This window comes from Schistocerca serialis, chromosome 4, assembly GCF_023864345.2.
Source record: "Schistocerca serialis cubense isolate TAMUIC-IGC-003099 chromosome 4, iqSchSeri2.2, whole genome shotgun sequence".
NCBI classification, from domain to species: domain Eukaryota; kingdom Metazoa; phylum Arthropoda; class Insecta; order Orthoptera; family Acrididae; genus Schistocerca; species Schistocerca serialis.
This window is the reverse complement of record NC_064641.1, coordinates 829,710,817-829,731,114: the sequence shown is the minus strand read 5'-3', so window position 1 is coordinate 829,731,114 and position 20,298 is coordinate 829,710,817. Positions and strand designations below refer to the sequence as shown.

General features: G+C 42.5%; 1 protein-coding gene across 1 annotated transcript in view; it reads right to left on the bottom strand.

Moving 5' to 3' along the window:
* LOC126473435 (uncharacterized) overlaps positions 1-20,298 on the bottom strand; it is an 860,366-nt gene that overhangs the window by 20,410 nt on the left and 819,658 nt on the right. The window contains exon 20 of the mRNA XM_050100479.1: positions 2,720-2,816. Coding sequence (XP_049956436.1) covers positions 2,720-2,816 — 97 coding nt within the window. The remainder of the gene's footprint in view (positions 1-2,719; positions 2,817-20,298) is intronic.

Genomic DNA, 20,298 nt, shown 5'->3' with positions numbered 1-20,298 from the left:
ATAGGGAGAAATGATCATTACGATAAAATAAGAGAAATCAGGGCTCGCACAGAAGAATTTAAGTGCTCGTTTTTCCCGCGTACCCTTCGAGAGTGGAACGCTTGGGAGACAGCTTGAAGGTGGTTCATTGAACCCTCTGCCACGTGCTTTATTGTGAATAGCAGAGTAGTCACGTAGATATAGATGTGTTTAATTTGATTCTGTAAACGACGCTACGTAATACAAGTAACAATGTTTGGGGACATTTACCCATTGTGCCGCATTTCAAGAAGATTCAACCAAATTTATTAGACTATATCTTTTACATGAATTAAACAGAAACCTTAGGTGAACGTTAAATTACGAATCGAAACCTAATGTTTACCGTGTGGCCAGTTATAAATATGCTTGTCGGGTAGGTTCTCACTGGAGCTTGCTCGCTTGTTCATTTTGTGCGTTGAGTCGAGAAGGCAGTAACACAGCAAGGAAAGGCGTTTTGCAGTCTTAATTTCAACAGTAGCAATTCAATTACAGCTGCAATTCTTAACTACGAGATGACTCAACGCTATATCGGCCACAAGATGCGCACGGATCTCACATTGAACTACTAGCTTCCACCTCAAATTACGTGAGTTTTTTTATTGTGGTGATTTACAAAAGATTCCGTTGTTTAGCCTAGACTTCCACCAGCTCGGGCTGAAGTGGAAGACGGCACCAGTTAATGAAGTATCTCCAGCCATGCTCGAAAATTTCTGGGACGAGGCTGGTTACTGTCTGGATGTGTCTCGCGTACCCAATTGAAAACATATTTAACGTTTTTGAAATGTAAATGGAACCTTTGGTCTTAACGGAACTGTAAAAAGTACCATAGAATTTTCAATACATTCATGTAAAAGATATCTCCTGGTAAAATGAATGTAAGATAATGCATAAAACAAAGAGAATGTACTCGATTGTAATTGATAACAAACTTAGCGGTGGGCAAGTTGAGCACAGTAAATCTCGTAATTATTTTCGTGCAGTAGTATGAAGTAACATCCAATAGTGTGACACGTTAAGTCTGTAATAGGGAAGGCGGCCGGCCGATGTGGCCGAGCGGTTCTAGGCGCTTCAGTTTGGAACCGCGCTGCTGCTACTGTCGCAGGTTCGAATCCTACCTCGGGCATAGATGTGTGTGATGTCCTTAGGTTAGTTCTAGGGGACTGATGACCTCAGAAGTTAAGTCCCATAGTGCTCAGAGCCATTTGAACCATTTCACTATGACAACCTGTCGTTCTGTAGTGAAGTGCTCCATTACTGAGGCCGGTATTGGCCTATCACATTTCTTTCAGAAAGAATTGTGATGATACATTCGTCGAAATTCTTTGACAAAAATCTTTGACGTGGCGCTATTACACTGTCATCATGTTTTTCGTCAAAGTTCAAGATGGCTGACAAGAACAACTTGTTAAAATGCGCCGCATTTGCTTTTACTACGGTTGCATTGTGTGTGCATTTGCAAGGGAAGCGGTGGGTGAAGCCGTGGGTTTTATCGCTGTAACAAAAGCACTGAGCAAAATTTATTACGAGAGCTGCAGGTGGAGGACGTCAAGTCTAATAAGAAATACTTACGTATGGTTGAGTGTGCATTTCAATATTTACTCAGTAAAGTGGCTTCTCATATTAAAAAGCATATTACTCACTTGAGAAATGCTATGTGTGCACAAGACAGGCTCGCCTCGCCATAACACAGCGATTGTTATTACAGAGTAGAGCTACTCTAGCTTACAATACAGCACCCTAATACCACAGTGCATTTCAACCGAAATAATACCAGAAATAAAGTACTGAAGGAAGGATGTTGAAAGCAAATAAATATGTCGTACACTATATGGGCATTAAGAACTATTTTTATTTTCGAATAATTTAATTAACAGAATTAGTGTTTCCGTAACTACAAAACTGATAAAAAGTACGAAACGGTGAAGCACTTTTTAACTTGTAGCATCAAGATTTCAAAAACAGAGAAAGTAGAATGAAGAGGTTATTTTTATTTTTATTTTTTATTTATTTATTTTATTTTTTATTTTTTTTTACCTTTAGGATCTATACTTATCCTCTATTCTGGTTTACTGAATAGCTGCCTGGATGCTTTCAGATGTAGAGGTGGATGGCTGTACCTGTGATTGTGGATTTAAAGTCGCCTGCAACGTATCCCACCTGCCTATCAGCACACGATTAATATAATGCCTTGTACCCACTGCTCATCCCCCACCCGAATCGATGCAAGGTTATTAAATAGAGTGGAAGGAACACACAAACAAAGCTTTGATGCCACATTTACAAACACACGGCAGACGTCAAATATCAGTAGTGACGGCAGCGCTCCAAGCGGTTGCATTTCACATTGCACTGAACAGAAGGCGAACGACTTTTATGACAAAATCTAGGGCGAGGCATTAGATTTACTCATATTTCTATGACGAAATGCGAGATTTGACAAAGTTTTCTACTACACTACCAAAGTTATTTGACATAAATATCTTCCTTATATCTTTGACGAAGCAATATGACAGTTTAACACCGATCTAACCATAAATAAAACAGATGAAAACCGTTCAAAGCGCTGTCACCTTAGTAGAACAGAAACTGCGGATTTCCCAAAAGTTTAATTCTTTGTGCGACAGTCTTTGATCAGCCGACTTCGTTGCTGCACAGGCGATGAATGCGCACTGCTGCGAAAGGCACGTCGGATACTCACAGTTCATCGGTGCAGTTGTCCGGCTTCTCCAGCCTGCGACCTTCCAGCAGGAACCTGAGCAGGTCGTGGTCGCTCACCGTCGGGTACGGGAATCCTCCTGCAACACACGTCAGACACACACATTGTCAATTATTGGTTCATTTTCATGAAAGTGTGCCCAATATCGGATTATGGACTTGACGACGCCAGATAACTACATTCCATAGAATGAGGCAAGATCCAGTGTCACTTGACCACTGTATTGTCTGCCATCGGGTTCCCCTAATTGGCAGGCAGCACCGCATAACAGCCACGCTATGAGGGAAACAAACCGACAGCCAAACAGGCGAAGACATCAGGTTAACACGCGGAATAGTCCAGTCGATTAATAGGAACCTCTCCTTGCAGAGGTCGCCGCGACATATCCGGCCACGGACTCCTACGCAGGGTTTCTATTGGCTCCAGCTCACTGTGTAGGCCCGGCCGGTCCAAGGCAGACGTCTTCGTCCGCTGCTAGTGGCAACCGCTCTAGCACAGTCTCCGATAAGATATCACCGAAGCCGCTGTACTGCACCGCCGATCGAAGTACCAGCCGACTGAGAGGAACCACATCTCCGGCTAGATCGACGGATGTCTGTATCTATTGTACAGCCAGCTATTGTATTGTAGAAGAAGATACGTTCAATAAACTGTTGGAGAACACAACAACCACTTAATTTCCTAACTATTACAATGAAATTTTTCTCATTGTATAACAGCCTCCCAGTTAAAATTTTCCCGAGCGATGATGATGAAGTCCCATACTCCTTTACAGAGGACAAACAAAAATTACGCGAAGCGAAATTTAGTGTGAGGAGGGCTATGCGAGAGGCGTTCAATGAATTAGAAAGTAAAGTTCTATGTACTGATTTGGCAGAAAATCGTATGAAATTTTGGTCTTATGTCAAAGCGGAAGGTGTATCAAAACAAAATGTCCAGACACTCTGTGACCAAAAGGGTACTGAAACAGAAGATGACAGACTAAAGGCCGAAATACTAAATGTCTTTTTCCAAAGCTGTTTCACAGAGGAAGACTGCACTGTAGTTCCTTCTCTAGATTGTCGCACAGACGACAAAATGGTAGATAACGAAATAGATGACAGAGGGATAAAAACACAATTACAATCGCTCAAAAGAGGAAAGGCCACTGGACCTGATGGGATACCAGTTCGATTTTACACAGAGTACGCGAAGGTACTTTTCCCCCTTCTTGCAGCGGTGTACCGTAGGTCTGTAGAAGAGCGTAGGATTGGAAAAGGGCTGAGGTCATCCCCGTTTTCAAGAAGGGACGTCGATCAGATGTACAGAACTATAGACCTATATCTCTAACGTCAATCAGTTGTAGAATTTTGGAACACGTATTATGTTCGAGTATAATGACGTTTGTGCAGACTAGAAATCTACTCTGTAGGAACCACCATGGGTTTCGAAAAAGACGATCGTGTCAAACCCAGCTGGCGCTATTCGTCCACGAGACTCAGAGGGCCATAGGCTCGGGTTCACAGGTGGATGCCGTGTTTCATGAGTTCCGCAAGGCGTTCGATACAGTTCCTCACAGTCGTTTTATGAACAAGGTAAGAGCATATGGACTATCAGACCAACTGTGTGATTGGATTGAAGAGTTCCTAGATAACAGAACGCGGCATGTCATTCTCAATGGAAGTAAGAGTGATTTATGTTGTGCCGCTGGGGCTGTCGTAGGACCGTTGCTTTTCAATATATATATAAATGACCTTCTGGATAACATCGGAAGTTCGTTGAGGCTTTTTGTGGATGATGCTGTAGTATACCGAGAGTTGTAACAATGGAAAATTGTACTGAAATGCAGGACAATCTGCAACGAATTGACGCATGGTGCAGGGAATGGCAATGTAGACAAGTGTAATGTGCTGCGAGTACAAAGAAAGAAAGATCCTTTATCATTTAGCTACAATGTAGCAGGTCAGCAACTGGAAGCAGTTAATTCCATAAATTATCTGGGAGTAGGCATTACGAGTGATTTAAAATGAAATGATCATATAAAGTTGATCGTCGATAAAGCAGATGCAAGACTGACATTCATTGGAAGAATCCTAAGGAAATACAATCAGAAAACAAATGAAGTAGGTTACAGTACACTTGTTCGCCCACTGCTTGAATATTGCTCACAAGTGTGGGATCTGTACCAGATAGGGTTGATAGAAGAGATAGAGAAGATCCAACGGAGAGCAGCGCGCTTCGTTACAGGATCATTTAGTAATCGCGAAAGCGTTACGGAGATGATAGACAAACTCCAGTGGAAGACTCTGCAGGAGAGACGCTCAGTAGCTCGGTACGGGCTTTTGTTGAAGTTTCGAAAACATACCAGTCAAATAGTATATTGATCCCTACGTATATTGATCCCTAAGTATATCTCGCGAAGAGACCATGAGGATAAAATCAGAGAGATTAGAGCCCACACAGAGGCATACCGAAAATCTTTCTTTCCACGAACAATACGAGACTGGAATAGAAGGGAGAACCGATAGAGGTACTCATGGTACCCTCCATCACCCACTGTCAGGTGGCTTGCGGAGTATGGATGTAGATGTAGATAGAGCGTAGGGGAACGATGCGGGAGACCCGCAGCACCGCACTAGGCAAGGTTGTAGTGGAGGTGGATTGCCATGGACTTCCTCCGGCCGTAATGAAGGCGACACAACACCCAGTCATCTCGTGGCAGGTGAAAATCCCTGACCCCCCTGGGAATCGAACCCGGGACCCCGTGCTCGGGAAGCGAAAACGCTACCGCGAGACCACGAGCTGCGGACTCCTGAGTGAGGCCAAGAATCGAATTTGGCCGGATGGAAGTTCGAATGAAACTAGATGCACATTTTTCGATGATGGACTGTTTCCTGCGGGATGCGCACAGCCGGATTTCTTCCATTAACTCTTTTTGGGTTATCGCTCTTCTGACTGATTTGATGCGACCCGTCACAATTTCCTCTCAGAGTTAAATCCAACTATTTGCTGTCGCGCCTCCTCTTTCTCTGAAGTTTCTGCTACCTCTAGTGACAGCTATTTTCCGACGTCTTAACTTCTACGATCCTGTCGCATCTTCTGGTCTCCACATATTCCTTTCCACGCCGATTCCGCAGAGCACCACCACATTTCTTATAATATCAGTTTGCCGTATTTTCCATATCTCATTGTGACAGCATAGCTCAAACACCCCGATTCTCTTCAGTTTCAGTTTCCAACATTCCGCGATTTTCAGATATTCCATATCTCTTGACAATCGTTGTTCTTACGTTGTTTTAGATGCCTGTCATTTAAACATCATTCCTTGTAGACGCTATGGGGTGTCGACAGAATCGATAAACAAACCAGGCAACTTCATTCAAGGTAGGTCATGATCACGTCCCAACACATCAGACGCTTTATGTCATTCTGTCTCATCAACACGTCGATCCACCTTACAGCACCTATTGCATACTACCGATTCGCACTCAAACACAACTTCATTGCCATGACTTACGACTGCAATGAAGGATCACATGGCCATCCGGTACCAAATCTACGCTATCTTTTATGTCCAAAACACACCAAATTCAACAGTCGTTTGGTTGCCACTTCCCCCAATGCTTTGTGAAATTCCAAAGTTGTGGTTTCTGTCTATTTGTCTTATTTGACCTGTGACTCTAATATTGGATCTCCGATGTCCCCTATAACGACTCTCATTTCTGCCTATATCGCGTGAAGTGACAGTTTCTGCGCGTCGTAGAGGCCTTCATTGCACTCATTCCACCAACACTCTGTGTATTTAACAATGGAGTTCCTCTTGCTCTCTCAATGTCACCACTTTATTTGAATTTCCTGTATGCTGAATCATACATTATAATGACCAGTTGTTCTCGAAATCCTTCACATTTATCCCATAGCCATTGCGCCTTGTCTTTGTTGTACTTTCACGTTATTCAGTTTTTGAGTGACTTAATCTGCTGTAATTCTTTCCTTCCCCGAACGTTTTTTGTGCTTCCTTCTTTCGTCGATGATTTCAAATGTATCTTCTGTTACCGACGGTTTCTTCGTAGTTGGCTTCCGTATATCTGTCAGTAAAAATTCAATGACTGCACGATCTAGAGAAGTCCATTCCTCTTCAGCTCAACGCCCTACTGTGGTATGTATTATCGCAGTATCTGTCTTTTTTGGAGAACTTATGACTCCAGATTTCTTAGTATATTGGCATCCCAGTTCTTTCCACGCCGATTCTTCCGAGGGATTGTCTTAAATTTTCTTCTACTCATCATCATTACTAAATATGTTCCGATTCTATATCTGTCCTTGTTATTCCTTACCGTATAGTACTTGATTTCTAAATCTCTGTCTGACAATGATGTAATCTAGCGGGAGTATTTTCGTCTCTTTAGGAATTTTGCAAAGTATACTTCCATTTCTCTTGTTTGACCAGTGTATTCTGTAATGGTACTTGAAAATTTTTGAAGGTCTCTATCAGTTTCATCCCTCACTCGTGCCTATTACCAGGCCCATATTCTCTCCTTACTCTGTTTTCTTTTCCGCCACCATACTACCGCATTCCAATCGCTCCACGATTATAAAAATATCTTCTCCCTTTTCATACTGAATTACCCATTCATTATCCTCATTTGCAGTATTTTCTCTAACTATTCATCTTCGTCTTCTGACGTCGGTTTGTATACCTACGATCTGGTTATTGGCGTAGGTTTGCTGTCGATTCTGATAACAACTCTATTACGGTACTGAACTGTTCACTATAGCTCGCTTTCTGCCATACCTTCCAATTCATAATAAATCCTTTCCATTTTACTTCACCTCACTGACCACCACTATATTAAATTGAGGCTTTTCATTCACGTGTTCAGATTTTCTAGCCTCCCTAACACGTTCTAACTTCTGACAGAGTACGCTCTGACACGCAGTATATTGCCCTTTCGTTAATTGTTCAGTCTTTTTCTCATAGGTACCTCCCTCTCGGCAGTCCCCTTCCTGAGATCTGAATGGGGAACTAACCAGTAGTTTGTTACCAATGGTGAGATCATCATGATACTTTTTCAATTACAGGTCACATGTCCTGTGGATACACATTATATGGATCAGTGATTTATATTGTCCGCCATATGCTCTTACTGCTGATCATTGCTGACTCTTCCCCTTTTATGGACAAGATCGTGACCCATATCAATGTGCGCTTCACTACCTTGCGTAAATAACAACGAAAAAATTGTCTGAAATCGTGTGTCTCTGCTGAGGAAGAGATGGCCACAATCAGAATTCGAGAATAACCTGAATTCCTTTATAATATTTGGTGCCAGGTGCGGATTCACACTGGATTGTTCCCAGTATCCGTTGCACTCCAGATGCAAGAGCAGGGAGTTCGTCCACAAAGCATTAATTGATCCCTACGAGCCATATCGTCAACATTCACAGTGGGCGCTGTTCTTTGGTCCAAGTCAGTGTAGATATTCTTTCTACAGTGCCGTCGTTACACAGAAGCATCGTGCGATGGACTGGCTGAAAGCCGCTATGTGCCAATTTTAACACCCGCTACAAATGCACTCACGCTTGAAGAAATACACAACTGGCCATAAAAATGATAAACGGGTATTCATTACACAGATATATTATACTAGAACTGACATGTGATTACATTTTCACGCAATTTTGGTACATAAATCCTGAGAAATCAGTACCCAGAACAACCACCTCTGGCCGTAATAACGGCCTTGATACGCCTGGGCATTGAGTCAAACAGAGCTTGGATGGCGTGTACAGGTAGATGTGCCCTTGCAGCTTCAACACGATACCACAGTTCATCAAGAGTACTGACTGGCGTATTGTGACGAGACAGTTCCTCGGCCACCATTCACCAGGTGTTTTCAGTTGGTCAGAAATCTGGAGAATGTACTGGCCAGGGCAGCAGTCGAACATTTTCTGTATCCAGGACGTGCGACATGCGGTCGTCCATTATCCTGCTGAAATGTAGGGTTTCGCAGGGATCGAATTAAGGGTAGAGCCACGGGTCATAACACATCTGAAATGTAATGTTCACTGTTCAAAGTACCGTCAATGCGAACAAGAGGTGACCGAGACGTGTAACCAATGGCACCCCGTACCATCACGCCGGGTGATACGCTAGTATGGCGATGACGAATACACGCTTCCAATGTGCGTTTACCGCTATGTCACCAAACACGGATGCGACCATTATGATGCTGTAAACAGAACCTGGACTCATCCGAAAAAATAACGTTTTGCCTTTGGTGCACCCACGTTCGTCGCTGAGTGCACCATCGCAGGCGCTCCTGTCTGTGTTGCAGCGTCAAGGGTAACCGCAGCCATGGTCTCCGAGCTGATAGTCCATGCTGCTAAAAACGTCGTCGAACTGTTCGTGCACATGGTTGTTGTCTTGCAAACGTCCCCATCTGTTGACTCAAAGATCGAGACGAGGCTGCATGATCCGTCACAGCCATGCGGATAACATGCCTGTCATCTCGTCTGCTAGTGATACGAGGCTGTTGGGATCCAGCGCAGCGTTCCGTATTGCCCTCCTGAAGCCACCGATTCCATATTCTGCTGACAGTCATTGGATCTCGACCAACGCGAGCAGCACGATAAACCGCAATCGCGATAGGCTACAATACGACCTTTATCAAAGTCGGGAACGTGATGGTACGCATTTCTCCTCCTTACACGGGGCATCACAACAACGTTTCACCAGACAACGCCGGTCAACTTCTGTTTGTGTATGAGAAATCGGTTGGAAACTTTCCTCATGTCAGCACGTTGTAGGTGTCGTCACCGGCGCCAACCTTGTGCGAATGCTCTGAAAAGCTAATCATTTGGATATCACAGAATCTTCTTCCAGTCTGTTAAATTTCGCGTCTGTAGCACGTCATCTTCGTGGTGTAGCAATTTTAATGGCCAGAAGAATCACGAAAACACGCCAATTATGGATGCCATAATCATTGGGCAGATTCGAGGAATGACGTAACAATATTGCATCGTTAATTAACACAATTAACCATCAAGATGTTCTTTCTACAAACGGGTCCAAATCCGGAAGACGCGACATTGGACACTGGACCCTTATTTCAACATAGTAGCGACGGTGTTGCTGCCCAACATTCCTGGTACACGTACCCGGAACCTGTCCGAAAGGCTATTGAATTTCGCAGGCTTAGCGCAGAAACTCATTACCCTGTTTCTCTTTGTCACACGCTAGAGGTCATTAAGTTATCGCGGAAGTGGGCTTTCAAAGCGCCGCTCGAACTCTATGCCGCATAGGCTTTCCCTCCTTGAACTCTTTTTCCGGAGAGATACTGCTGTAGCAGAGAATGACAACGAGCTTCTGTATTCCTGAGATACTGCTCCTCCATAGTTCGCAAGAACTTAAGATTTCTTAAGTTTTTCTTTCCTTTAAGGAGAGACCTTCAATTACATGCAACTAGCTTACGTGGGTAGGCAAATTTGAAAGTATGAAAATCCTTGTCATTAAATGGACATCGTATATGCATGAGAAATTCTGCAAAAACAGTTGACAGTCTACTTCAGGATAACTGTACATGAAATGATGATATGGCACACTCTGGTGAACACAACGTCCCCATTTAAGATTCCACAGTAGCGACTGTTTCTCGTCCCGTTTTCATGATTTTTTTCCAGGAAAACGTCTCATCATAATTTACGAGACATTATTTATGCTAAACTGGTTCCACCAATGGGATGTTGGTTTATGAGGCTGATGAGCACAATTTCAAATCTTGACAAGTATCCATTTCTGGAGAGAAAGCAAGCGTCATTGCTGGTGTGATACACACATGATAATTTTTTGTGTATATGCCAAATTTGGTCCTTCCCTATGATTTTACAATATACGGCTACTTCTACTCTCTTCCTCTCATTGGTGTCCACCTAATCCTTTCCATGTCAATCGCTATTTAATTTTCAGTGTCTCTCTGTAACACATCTCAAAGTTTTGATTTTCTTCTTTTTCAGCACCGTATGTACGTTTCTGATATTAAGGCTTAAGTTCGACAATATCAGACTGCTTTTGGGAAGGAAAGTGATTATATTCTGTGCTAGTGTACGTATGTCACCCTTGCTTCGTCATACCATTTTACAAGTCGTATAACTCTTCTTCATTTTGACGGAAGATACATATGGCAGTGAATGTTGACATCGATATCGTATCAACCCGAATGTTAATACCAGTACTGAACCTCTATTTTATTTCCTTCAAAGCTTCTTCGATTTAAAAGTTAACAATTAGAGGAGAAATACTGCATCTCTGTATTACACCCTCTTCAGAGTGAGGACTTTACTCTTGGCCTCCCATTCTTATTATTGATTCTTGGTTATTACACATTTTGTGAATACGATGAAGGAATGTAGACACGTTAGAAGAATACTGAGACACTTTTACAAGAACGGAATTCATATTAAAATTCGAACTGAAATTTACAGTGAAACTAAAAATCACGTATTCCAGTGCCACCTGCAACAAAAGGATGGAAACATGCTGACTGAAATATGTTTTAATTTTTCTATATAATATTGCAATAAAGTGCTTTAAAAGTACCAATTAAATCCTTTGCCGTACTTCAGTCGGTAGACACGCAATCCTTATACTATCACTTTTATGTCTGGTTGTCAAAAATGGTTTAAATGGCTCTGAGCACTATGGGACTCAACATCTGAGGCCATCAGTCACCTAGACTTAGAACTAATTAGACGTGACTAACCTAAGGACATGACACACATCCATGCCCGAGGAAGGATTCGAACCTACGACCGCAGCAGCAGCGCGGCTCCGGACTGAAGCGCTCGGTCACATCGGCCGGCAGTCCGTCTGTCTGTTTGTCCAACTGCCCGTGGCCACAACGGCCGGCTATGTCTCGACTAAGGCCTACCGTGTCTCGGCGTCGTGAAAAATTTAACCTTTTACAACAACGAAATCAAACGATAAGCTTTCTATAAAGCGTGTGACTGAAACAGAGGAGTCACGGGCTCGAATCTTTGTCACAACATAGAACTCAGTATTGGTTTTCACCTAACCTTCACCTCTTACGATGTGTGGAGTCGCCAGAAACAACACGTAGTTCGGATTCCATCTTAAAATTTAGGGCCTTTTTCCCGGTTGGATGAATGGGGTAAGTTAGGAACACGCAAGTCGCTGAAATGGCCTCCAATAGGGAAAACTTGCTTTGGGACATTGAGCCATACGAAATAATAATAATTATTATTGTATTATATTATATTATTACTCGCACTTGTCCGATTTTTTCCAGTCATCAGTCTTCTGACTTGTTCGATGCGGCCTACCACAAATTTCTTTTTTGTGCCAACCTCTTTGTCTCAGAGTAGCACTTGCAACGCTACGCCCTGAGTTATTGCTTGGATGTATTACTATCTCTGTCCTCCCGTACAGTTTTTAATCTCCCAAACTCCTTCTACTACTAGTGAAGTTATTTTTTGATGTCTTATCATCCTGTCACTTCCTGCTGCCAGTGCTTTCCATATGTTCCTTTCTTCACTGATTCTACCAATTCATGTAATTGTCAACATCGGTCTATAACAGCACATGTCGATTTTCTTCTTTTTCCGGCCTGGAATTTCCTTTTTGCCTATGCTAGTCTGCTCTTTATGCGTACGTCATGGATTATTTTGCTTCCAAGCTATCAGAATTCCTTAACTTCGTATATTTTACGATCACCAATTTTGATGGTAACTTTCTCGTTGTTCTCATTTCTCCTGATTCTCATTACTTCTGTTTTTTTTTCGGTTTACTGTCAATCCATATTCTGAGAAAAGTAATGTCATTAGCTAATCTCGTCTTTGTTATCATTTTATCCTGAATTTTACTACCGCTCGTAAACCTTCCTTTTATTTCCGTCGTTGCCTCTTTCGATGTATAGACTGAAATTAGGCAACATCGCTGACTAAATACTACTCTAAATAAAACATGGCGTTTCAGTCTTCGATCGTTATTCTTTATTTTCAATCACCGGTTTCGGGCTAGCTGCCCATTAGATGGAAATTTACTTTACTTATGACAGCGAACCGAGTGTTCTGTACGGACAAGTTACTCTGTAACTACAATATATGATTTGAAGATGGGCAGCTAGCCCGAAACCGGTAATTTAAAATAAAGAATAGCGATCGAAGACTGAAGCGCCATATTTTATTTAATGAACGATCGCGGAATTCCCATTGAAACAATCATGTCCAGTTTTGATAAATACTACTCTCACAGCAAGCTCCTCGTGGTTGGTCTTACATTCCTACAGTTCCCTATTGTTTATAGCACATCTTGCGTATAATACGCGTTTCTCCATCGGATACTCACATTTTCTCACGTTAGGACATCTTGCACTATTTTATAGTGTCGAATACTTTTCCAAGTAGACAAATCCTATGAAAATGTGTTGATTCTCAAAAGACTTGTGTTCACTATCAGTCGAAACGTCAGAACTACCTCTCTACTGTCCTCGTATTTGCCAGCCCCAACCTGATCCCATGTAGTAAAGTTTCAGTTTTCTTTTCCATTCTTCTGTGTGTTACTCGTCTCCGTAACTTGGATATAAGAGCGTTTAACGAGATTTTGCGCTAGTTCTACCGCTTATCTGCCCTTGCTATCTTCGGGATGTTGTGGACGATACTTTTCCCGAAGTATGATGGTATGTGTTCAGACTCATAGATTTTACACACCAACTTGAATAGAGGTCACTTGGTTACCACTTTTCCACTGATTTCATAAATTCCATAGGAATGTTATCCATACGTTATCTATCTCTGCCGCCTCATTTAATCAAAGTCATCCAGAGCTCTGTTATCTCTGCCTTCGCTGAGTACCCTATGTTTTTTTTTTTTTGTTTTCTTTACTGACTCTCATTTTTTCGTCAATTACTTCACCAGACAAGTCTTCCCCTTCATAGAGGTGTTTTCACCTATCTTTTTTCTTTCTCTCTCTGTCTCTCCTATGCCCTTAACAGTGGAATTTCCATTATACTCTTAATGTTGACAACCTTCCTTTAACTTCAGTTTTGACTTTTCTATATGCTGAATGAGTCTTTCCGACGATTTCTGTTTGGACTTCTTCACTTTCTTCCTGCACCCATTTAGTCTTGGCCTTCCGTGTTATTCAGTGTTTTTCTCTTGATCACATCCCACTTGGTTCACCCCTCCCGGAGATCCGAAAGGAAAAGTTATCATGATACTCTTCAGTTACAGGCCACATTTTCTATGGATACATGTTACGTGCTTGTGGTTCAGTTGTTTCAATTGTCTTTTGCGTCCTCAGGGTGATGATCATTGCTGAATCTTCCACCTTTTAAGAACAGTTTCCTATCGGAAGCGCAAGATGTTGCCCTAAAAGTACGACCGTCCACTCGCACTCTCTCACGAGGTCGATAGCAGAACGACTCCCCACCCTCAAAGTCTTCGAACACTACTGTTGATGACTTTTATTCAAAACAATGGCTGGGTTCGAACACAGGAACCAGGATGTGTCGACCACTAGTTAATGACGCTACCGTTTGACCCTAAACGAGTAAAATTTAAAGTAGGATTATTTCTATAGAGAGAGATTTTCTGTAAAAAGATGATTACAACGGAATGAATGGAGACGACCTACAGAAGCTAGACAAGCTCTTGCCTAATCAGTAGAGCTCATTCTAATATAATTTAAAAGAAAAAAAACTGGGCGCAAATGATCATGACTGGGACTTACAATTGCGACAAGATTCGATCAGATAAGCCAGAAATGAATAATGAATAATAATTCAGCGATTGTGAAATTTAAAATTTTTCCTGCGGGTTAAGTGTTCGAAGAGATTTCGGTACTGCAGCCGGTCGTCGTAAACTTCCCTCCACGATATTTCAACTGGACGCCTCCTCCCATCTTCAAGTGAGCAGTCGTGCGTAACTATCCATTCGCTTACAGTCGAGTGCTCGTCGGCTGTTGTCTGCGGTATACAGGGTGTTTGAAAAAAAGTGTCAATATTACTGCAGGAAGCATTATTGGTCAAAACTGGAAGAAAAGTCCCTGTAATAATATATCCGGAAACTAATACCTGTTCAGATGTTGACCAGTCTGTCTTCTCATTCCCATCTGTTTGTTTTGTACAAGAAGACACGTCAAGCAGTGCTGCATGCAATTACCACGCATCAAATGTTCAAATGTGTGTGAAATCTTATGGGACTTAACTGCTACGGTCATCAGTCCCTGAGCTTACACACTGCTTAACCTAAATTATCCTAAGGACAAACACACACACCCATGCCCGAGGGAGGACTCGAACCTCCGCCGGGACCAGCCGCACAGTCCATGGCTGCATACCACGCATCCTGAAGCACCATTTATACCTTCTTCACAGTGAATCAGGCACTCTTCGAAATACACCTGGCTTCATTCGCATTGTGTCACATGCATTGGCCACACGCTCCTGTATTGTCTGCACGTTGTCGGTGAATTGGGTATTCACCACTGTCTCAAAATATCCCCATAGCCACAAAACTAACAAATAAAGTTCTGGTGAACTGGAACGTAATACTAGCGGGCTACCTCAATTAACTCATCGCCCATGGAACGTAGCAATGAGGTATTGTCTTATCATCAGTAGAAAATGGTGTCGTGCCCAGTTCTGCACAATCGACAGTTGTTGCCTTTTTGCAAGGCTAAGGTTCTCCAACAACGCTGGTAATTCATTGGGCAAACACTGGTTACACACAGCACTTGATAATCTCTAAATTATCAGTCAGTCTGACACCCACAATCCCTGCCTATACATCGATGCCGAAGCGATCGATTTGCTAATAAAAGTCGCTTTTTCCTGTACAGATATTAGAAGAAGCCTATGGGATGTAAGAGTTTTCTTACAGCAATATTGCAAGTCCAGAAATTGATCATCTTAATAAATAAACGAATAATGTTTAGGCTAACGAAAATGTACGAAATATCACGAGTGTAAGAGCAAGATGAGCGCTGATAGGATGTGTTGTGTCTAGACAAGACAGACTAGACACAATGAGAGGAAGCCGAAAGGCACGCGCTTGAACTCACGCAGGCTGGCGTGAGGTCTGAAACAGGATACGTAATGAATGCTATAAAGAAAAGTACGTAGCTTCTGGAATACTTAACTTTAATCCATAATTGTAGAATATCGCTCTTGATGATTCATGCTTCATATAATAAATATCAATTGAATACGGCGCCTTGCTAGGTCGTAGCAATTGACTTAGCTGAAGGCTATGCTAACTCTCTTCTCGGCAAATGAGAGAGTCCTCGTCAGTGTAGCATCGCTAGCGAAGTCGGCTGTCCAACTGGGGCGAGTGCTAGTACGTCTCTCTAGACCTGCCGTGTGGTGGCGCTCGGTCTGCGATCACTGACAGTGGCGACACGCGGGTCCGACGTATACTACCGGACCGCGGCCGATTTAAAAGCTACCACCTAGCAAGTGTGGTGTCTGGCGGTGACACCACAGGATGCCTTCCGATCTAGTTCTGTCGTAATACCATGCTCTCAGGAAATTGTTCGTTTTCAGTTAATCTTTACTAATTGTGTCGATGTTATCAGGTTCTCCTGTTTAATAAATAAATACATCATAACGGCATTCCTCCTGAACGTTATCCCGAATAATGTAGCTTCCCGCTTCTTCACCAAGAATAACAGGAAGCTGAATTGCACTTTACAGAGAACCCGAGTGCGCTGATACTGCTTCGAGAGCTTCTCTGCAAAACGACTCATTAAGGTATTCTGGCACAACAAAATGGTTCAAATGGCTCTGAGCGCTATGGGACTTAACATCTGAGGTCATCAGTCCGCTAGACTTAACTACTTAAACCTAACTAACATAAGGACATCGCAAACATCGGGTCTAGTGAAGCAGGGGATACAACCCGTCGGCTTTGACCAATGACGTCATACATTAGTCATAGATAGTAATGTCTTCACTTCGAGGCATAGATAATAAAACAGTTCAGTGTTCCGGATAAGCGCTGTCATTGTACATTAAAATAATTATTCGTAATGATATTGAGAAAATTTGGAGTATTAGTTTGTTATTGTAGAACAATTTTTAGTGTCTTATTTTCGTTTATAGGAATGAACTTGTCTGTTTGTGGGTATGTAATTTTCGTTACTGTCTTGTCTAGGCGAGCTTCGGTTATTCCTCGATATTTCCGTGTGGTAAGTTCACTTTCCCATTTGCTTCTTTCACGGTATTTCACTATTTTGTTATTTCACTGTTTTATTCCACCAATATGTGTATTTTCGTGTTGTGAAGTACGTAATAGAAATTTCTCAGCTGAGGATCTTCTTTCGTTTCCCAGCACTAATATCAGTACGACATTTTCGAATGTGTACTTGCTATATAACAGGTGAAACCCCCCGACACAACTAAAATTTGATCCCGTCCTTCACTTCACCTTTACACTGATGACACAACTAAAATTTGTATCCCGTCCTTCACTTCTCCTTTACACTGACGCTATATATGTCAATTGGCGAGCAAGATACAAATGTTGCGTACAGCTATGTAGCTCAAGTAACGAATGGGATACTATTAGCGTCCAAGGCAACAAGAAAACTTTAACCCATTGTGAAGTACGGGATACAAATTGTACATGGGTCGTCTTCTTGTCTCCGTGTAGTTCAATTGAGGTACAGGTTGCAAATGTAACGTACGTCTATTTCCACCTTTCCGTTACCAGTGTACATATAGAGAGGTCAACGGAAGTCTGGTATACATATATTACATACGTAGGTCCTTCTGTCATCAGTAGTACTGATATGGACGTACGAAAAGACTGTTAGTAATAGCAGAGACGAAATAAACAACACATCTACAATTTGTATCCGTGTTCCAATTAGGGTTTACTGAAGCGGAGGATACATCGTTCATGTGAAGAACAGGACAGTAATGCTAGTGAAAACGAAGAAATCGACTTACGACAAACTCTTATTCCGTACTGTACTTAAGCAACACGCTTCGAATGATCTTTTCATTTGTATCCGGTGTTTCATTTACGGTTTAGTGAAGCAGGGTATACATAGTTCAAGTGAACAACAGGACCGCAATGATAGTTAAAACCAAGAAATCGACGTACGATTAACTTGTATCCCGTACTGCACTTGAGCAATACAGTTCGAAGGGGTTTCGAGATACAACTGACATACATGTAACGTGATGTATTCTTTGCTACTAATATATTTTACTCATTTATTTCCATTGTATTTTGTGGAGAAATACTAAGATACAAAAACGCGATATAATTAACGTGAAAACACTACTCGCCCTTATATATGCGAAGTACAGTTTTTCTCTCTTGCATTCCTTTGTTTCTGAACATTCTTCTCAGCTCTTTCATCTTTGTAATACATGCTCTCTGGCCAATTATGACGTCATTGGTCAAAGCCGACGGGTTGTATCCCCTGCTAAACTAGACCCCAAACATCCATGCCCGAGGCAGAATTCGAACCTGCGATCGTAACAGCGGCGCGGTTCCGGACTGAAGCGCCTAGAATCGCACGGCCACAGCGGCCGGCTCTAGCACAACACTGCAAGCGTCTTCCAAGCAAAATGTCTTCCCTGTACGGGAATGTACGCACTGGATGAAGGAATACAGGTTGCAGACACATGTTTGACGACGTATGGAAGTTTGGGACTGGCCGTGATTCGGGTCAACAGAAACATCCGATCTCACGCGTCGGCTTTGACCCGTGACGTAAGGGTGTTGTGGTGTGTGACGTCATTACGGCGCGGAGTTTGGCTTGTGAGTGTGGCGTGTTTGTAGATGTTGCCTCGTTGACGTTACCTTAGTAGGAGTTTTAGGGCCTGTAATATATAGTTTACCTTTTTACTGTACTTTTTTGTTTTAACGTCGTCTATGAGGCTTTTATCAGTTTGCCATTAGATTGTTCAATCTTTATGGTCTATATGTTTTGTCGCTACTCGTTATGTCTAATGAACCAATATTGTTTTTTTCTTTTTTTTTTATTTGTTTCTTTTTTTTATCTTTTGATTGACCTACACATTGATCTGTAGTGTAGCCCTGAATACGAGGTTAGGTTGGGAGTTTTTTTTGGCGGGGGGGGGGGCCTTGAGTACCACTTGTTTATTATTATCTTTGTTTGCTACTAATGTTAGCAGATTGTTCTTGTGAAACCTTTGTGTGTGTTGTTTTTCTATGTGTTTTCGTCTTTGTGATACGTATGCAACGTTTCTATATCCGCCATATTGGAATTGTCGTTTCCGCTATATTTGTGACGTCATGGGTCAAAGCCGACGGGTTAGATCGGACGCTTCCGTATTTCCCGTGATTCGCGCACAGATAGCCAAATGGTAAGGTGGCTTCTCGTGATAAGCGGGAAATCTTGGTTCGAGTCCTGGTCCGGTACAAATGTTCACTGACGTCATTCCATTCTAAAGCTGATTGTTGTCCATGTTTGCCATTGCGAACACATTTAATGTATAAGTTAGTACAAGGACGGGTTGTCTTAATCTCCACGAAATTTGAGTGAAAAAGCACGGCCAATCATACTCTGCTGGCAACACTTAAGAAGACGCCATCCTGACTCTCTTAGACAGCTGCGATCGACGTCAGTCGTTATGATAGCACATGGCGTCAATGATATACATCTTTGATATTTGGCGGCCATCTTACGACGTCTCCATGGTAACGGAGTCCGAAGATAGCATATTCAGGACAGAAGAGAGCGCCAATGTTCTACTACGAGGGTCGTTAAATAAGTAATGCCCCACACTTCTTTAAAAAAATCCATTAATATACATGTACAAACGTCCTTGTTGGTGCTTCCCATTTGACGTTTGTTCTCTGCGCCGGTGAAGTTTCGAACCGTTCTGGCCCGTAGCAGAGCCGTAGTACAGCTTCAAAATCGCGTCTACGTACGACTCACATGACAAACAGCGCGCTGTTATTGAATTCTTGTGTGTAGAAAAGGGGACCATAGTGAACATCCATAACCGTTTGTGTGCAGTGTATGGCGATGATGCAGTTGATAGCAGTTGGACGATAGGTAAAGAAAGTTACAGCCTCAGGAAATGCAGAAACAGAGCTCCATGATCAGCCACGCTCGCACCACAACTCGACAACTGGCTCTACAGTGGTCGGTCAGCATTGGAAGTGCGTCTCCAGTGGTCGAGACTCTCGGATATTCAAAGAGTTGCTCACGATGGGTTCCGCGAATGCTCACAGCTGACCACAAGATTCAAAGAAAGGCCATTTCATCTGAATTATTGGAGCGTTTTGAGACCGACGGAGAGGCAATTTTGTCACTGATCGTTACGGAGGACGAAAGCTGGGTGCATCACTTTGCGCCGGAAACAAAATGGCAGTCCATTCACCACAAAATAATAAATTCAAGACAACCGCCTCTGCCGGAAAAGTCATGGAGACAGTCTTCTGGGATTGTGATGGCGTTATTTTCGTGGATGTGATGCCAAGAGGGTCAACCATCAATTCAGAAGCATACGTGAAGACTCTGAATAAACTCAAGACCCGTTTCCGTCGTGTTGGATCGGACAAGAATCCAGTAGATATTT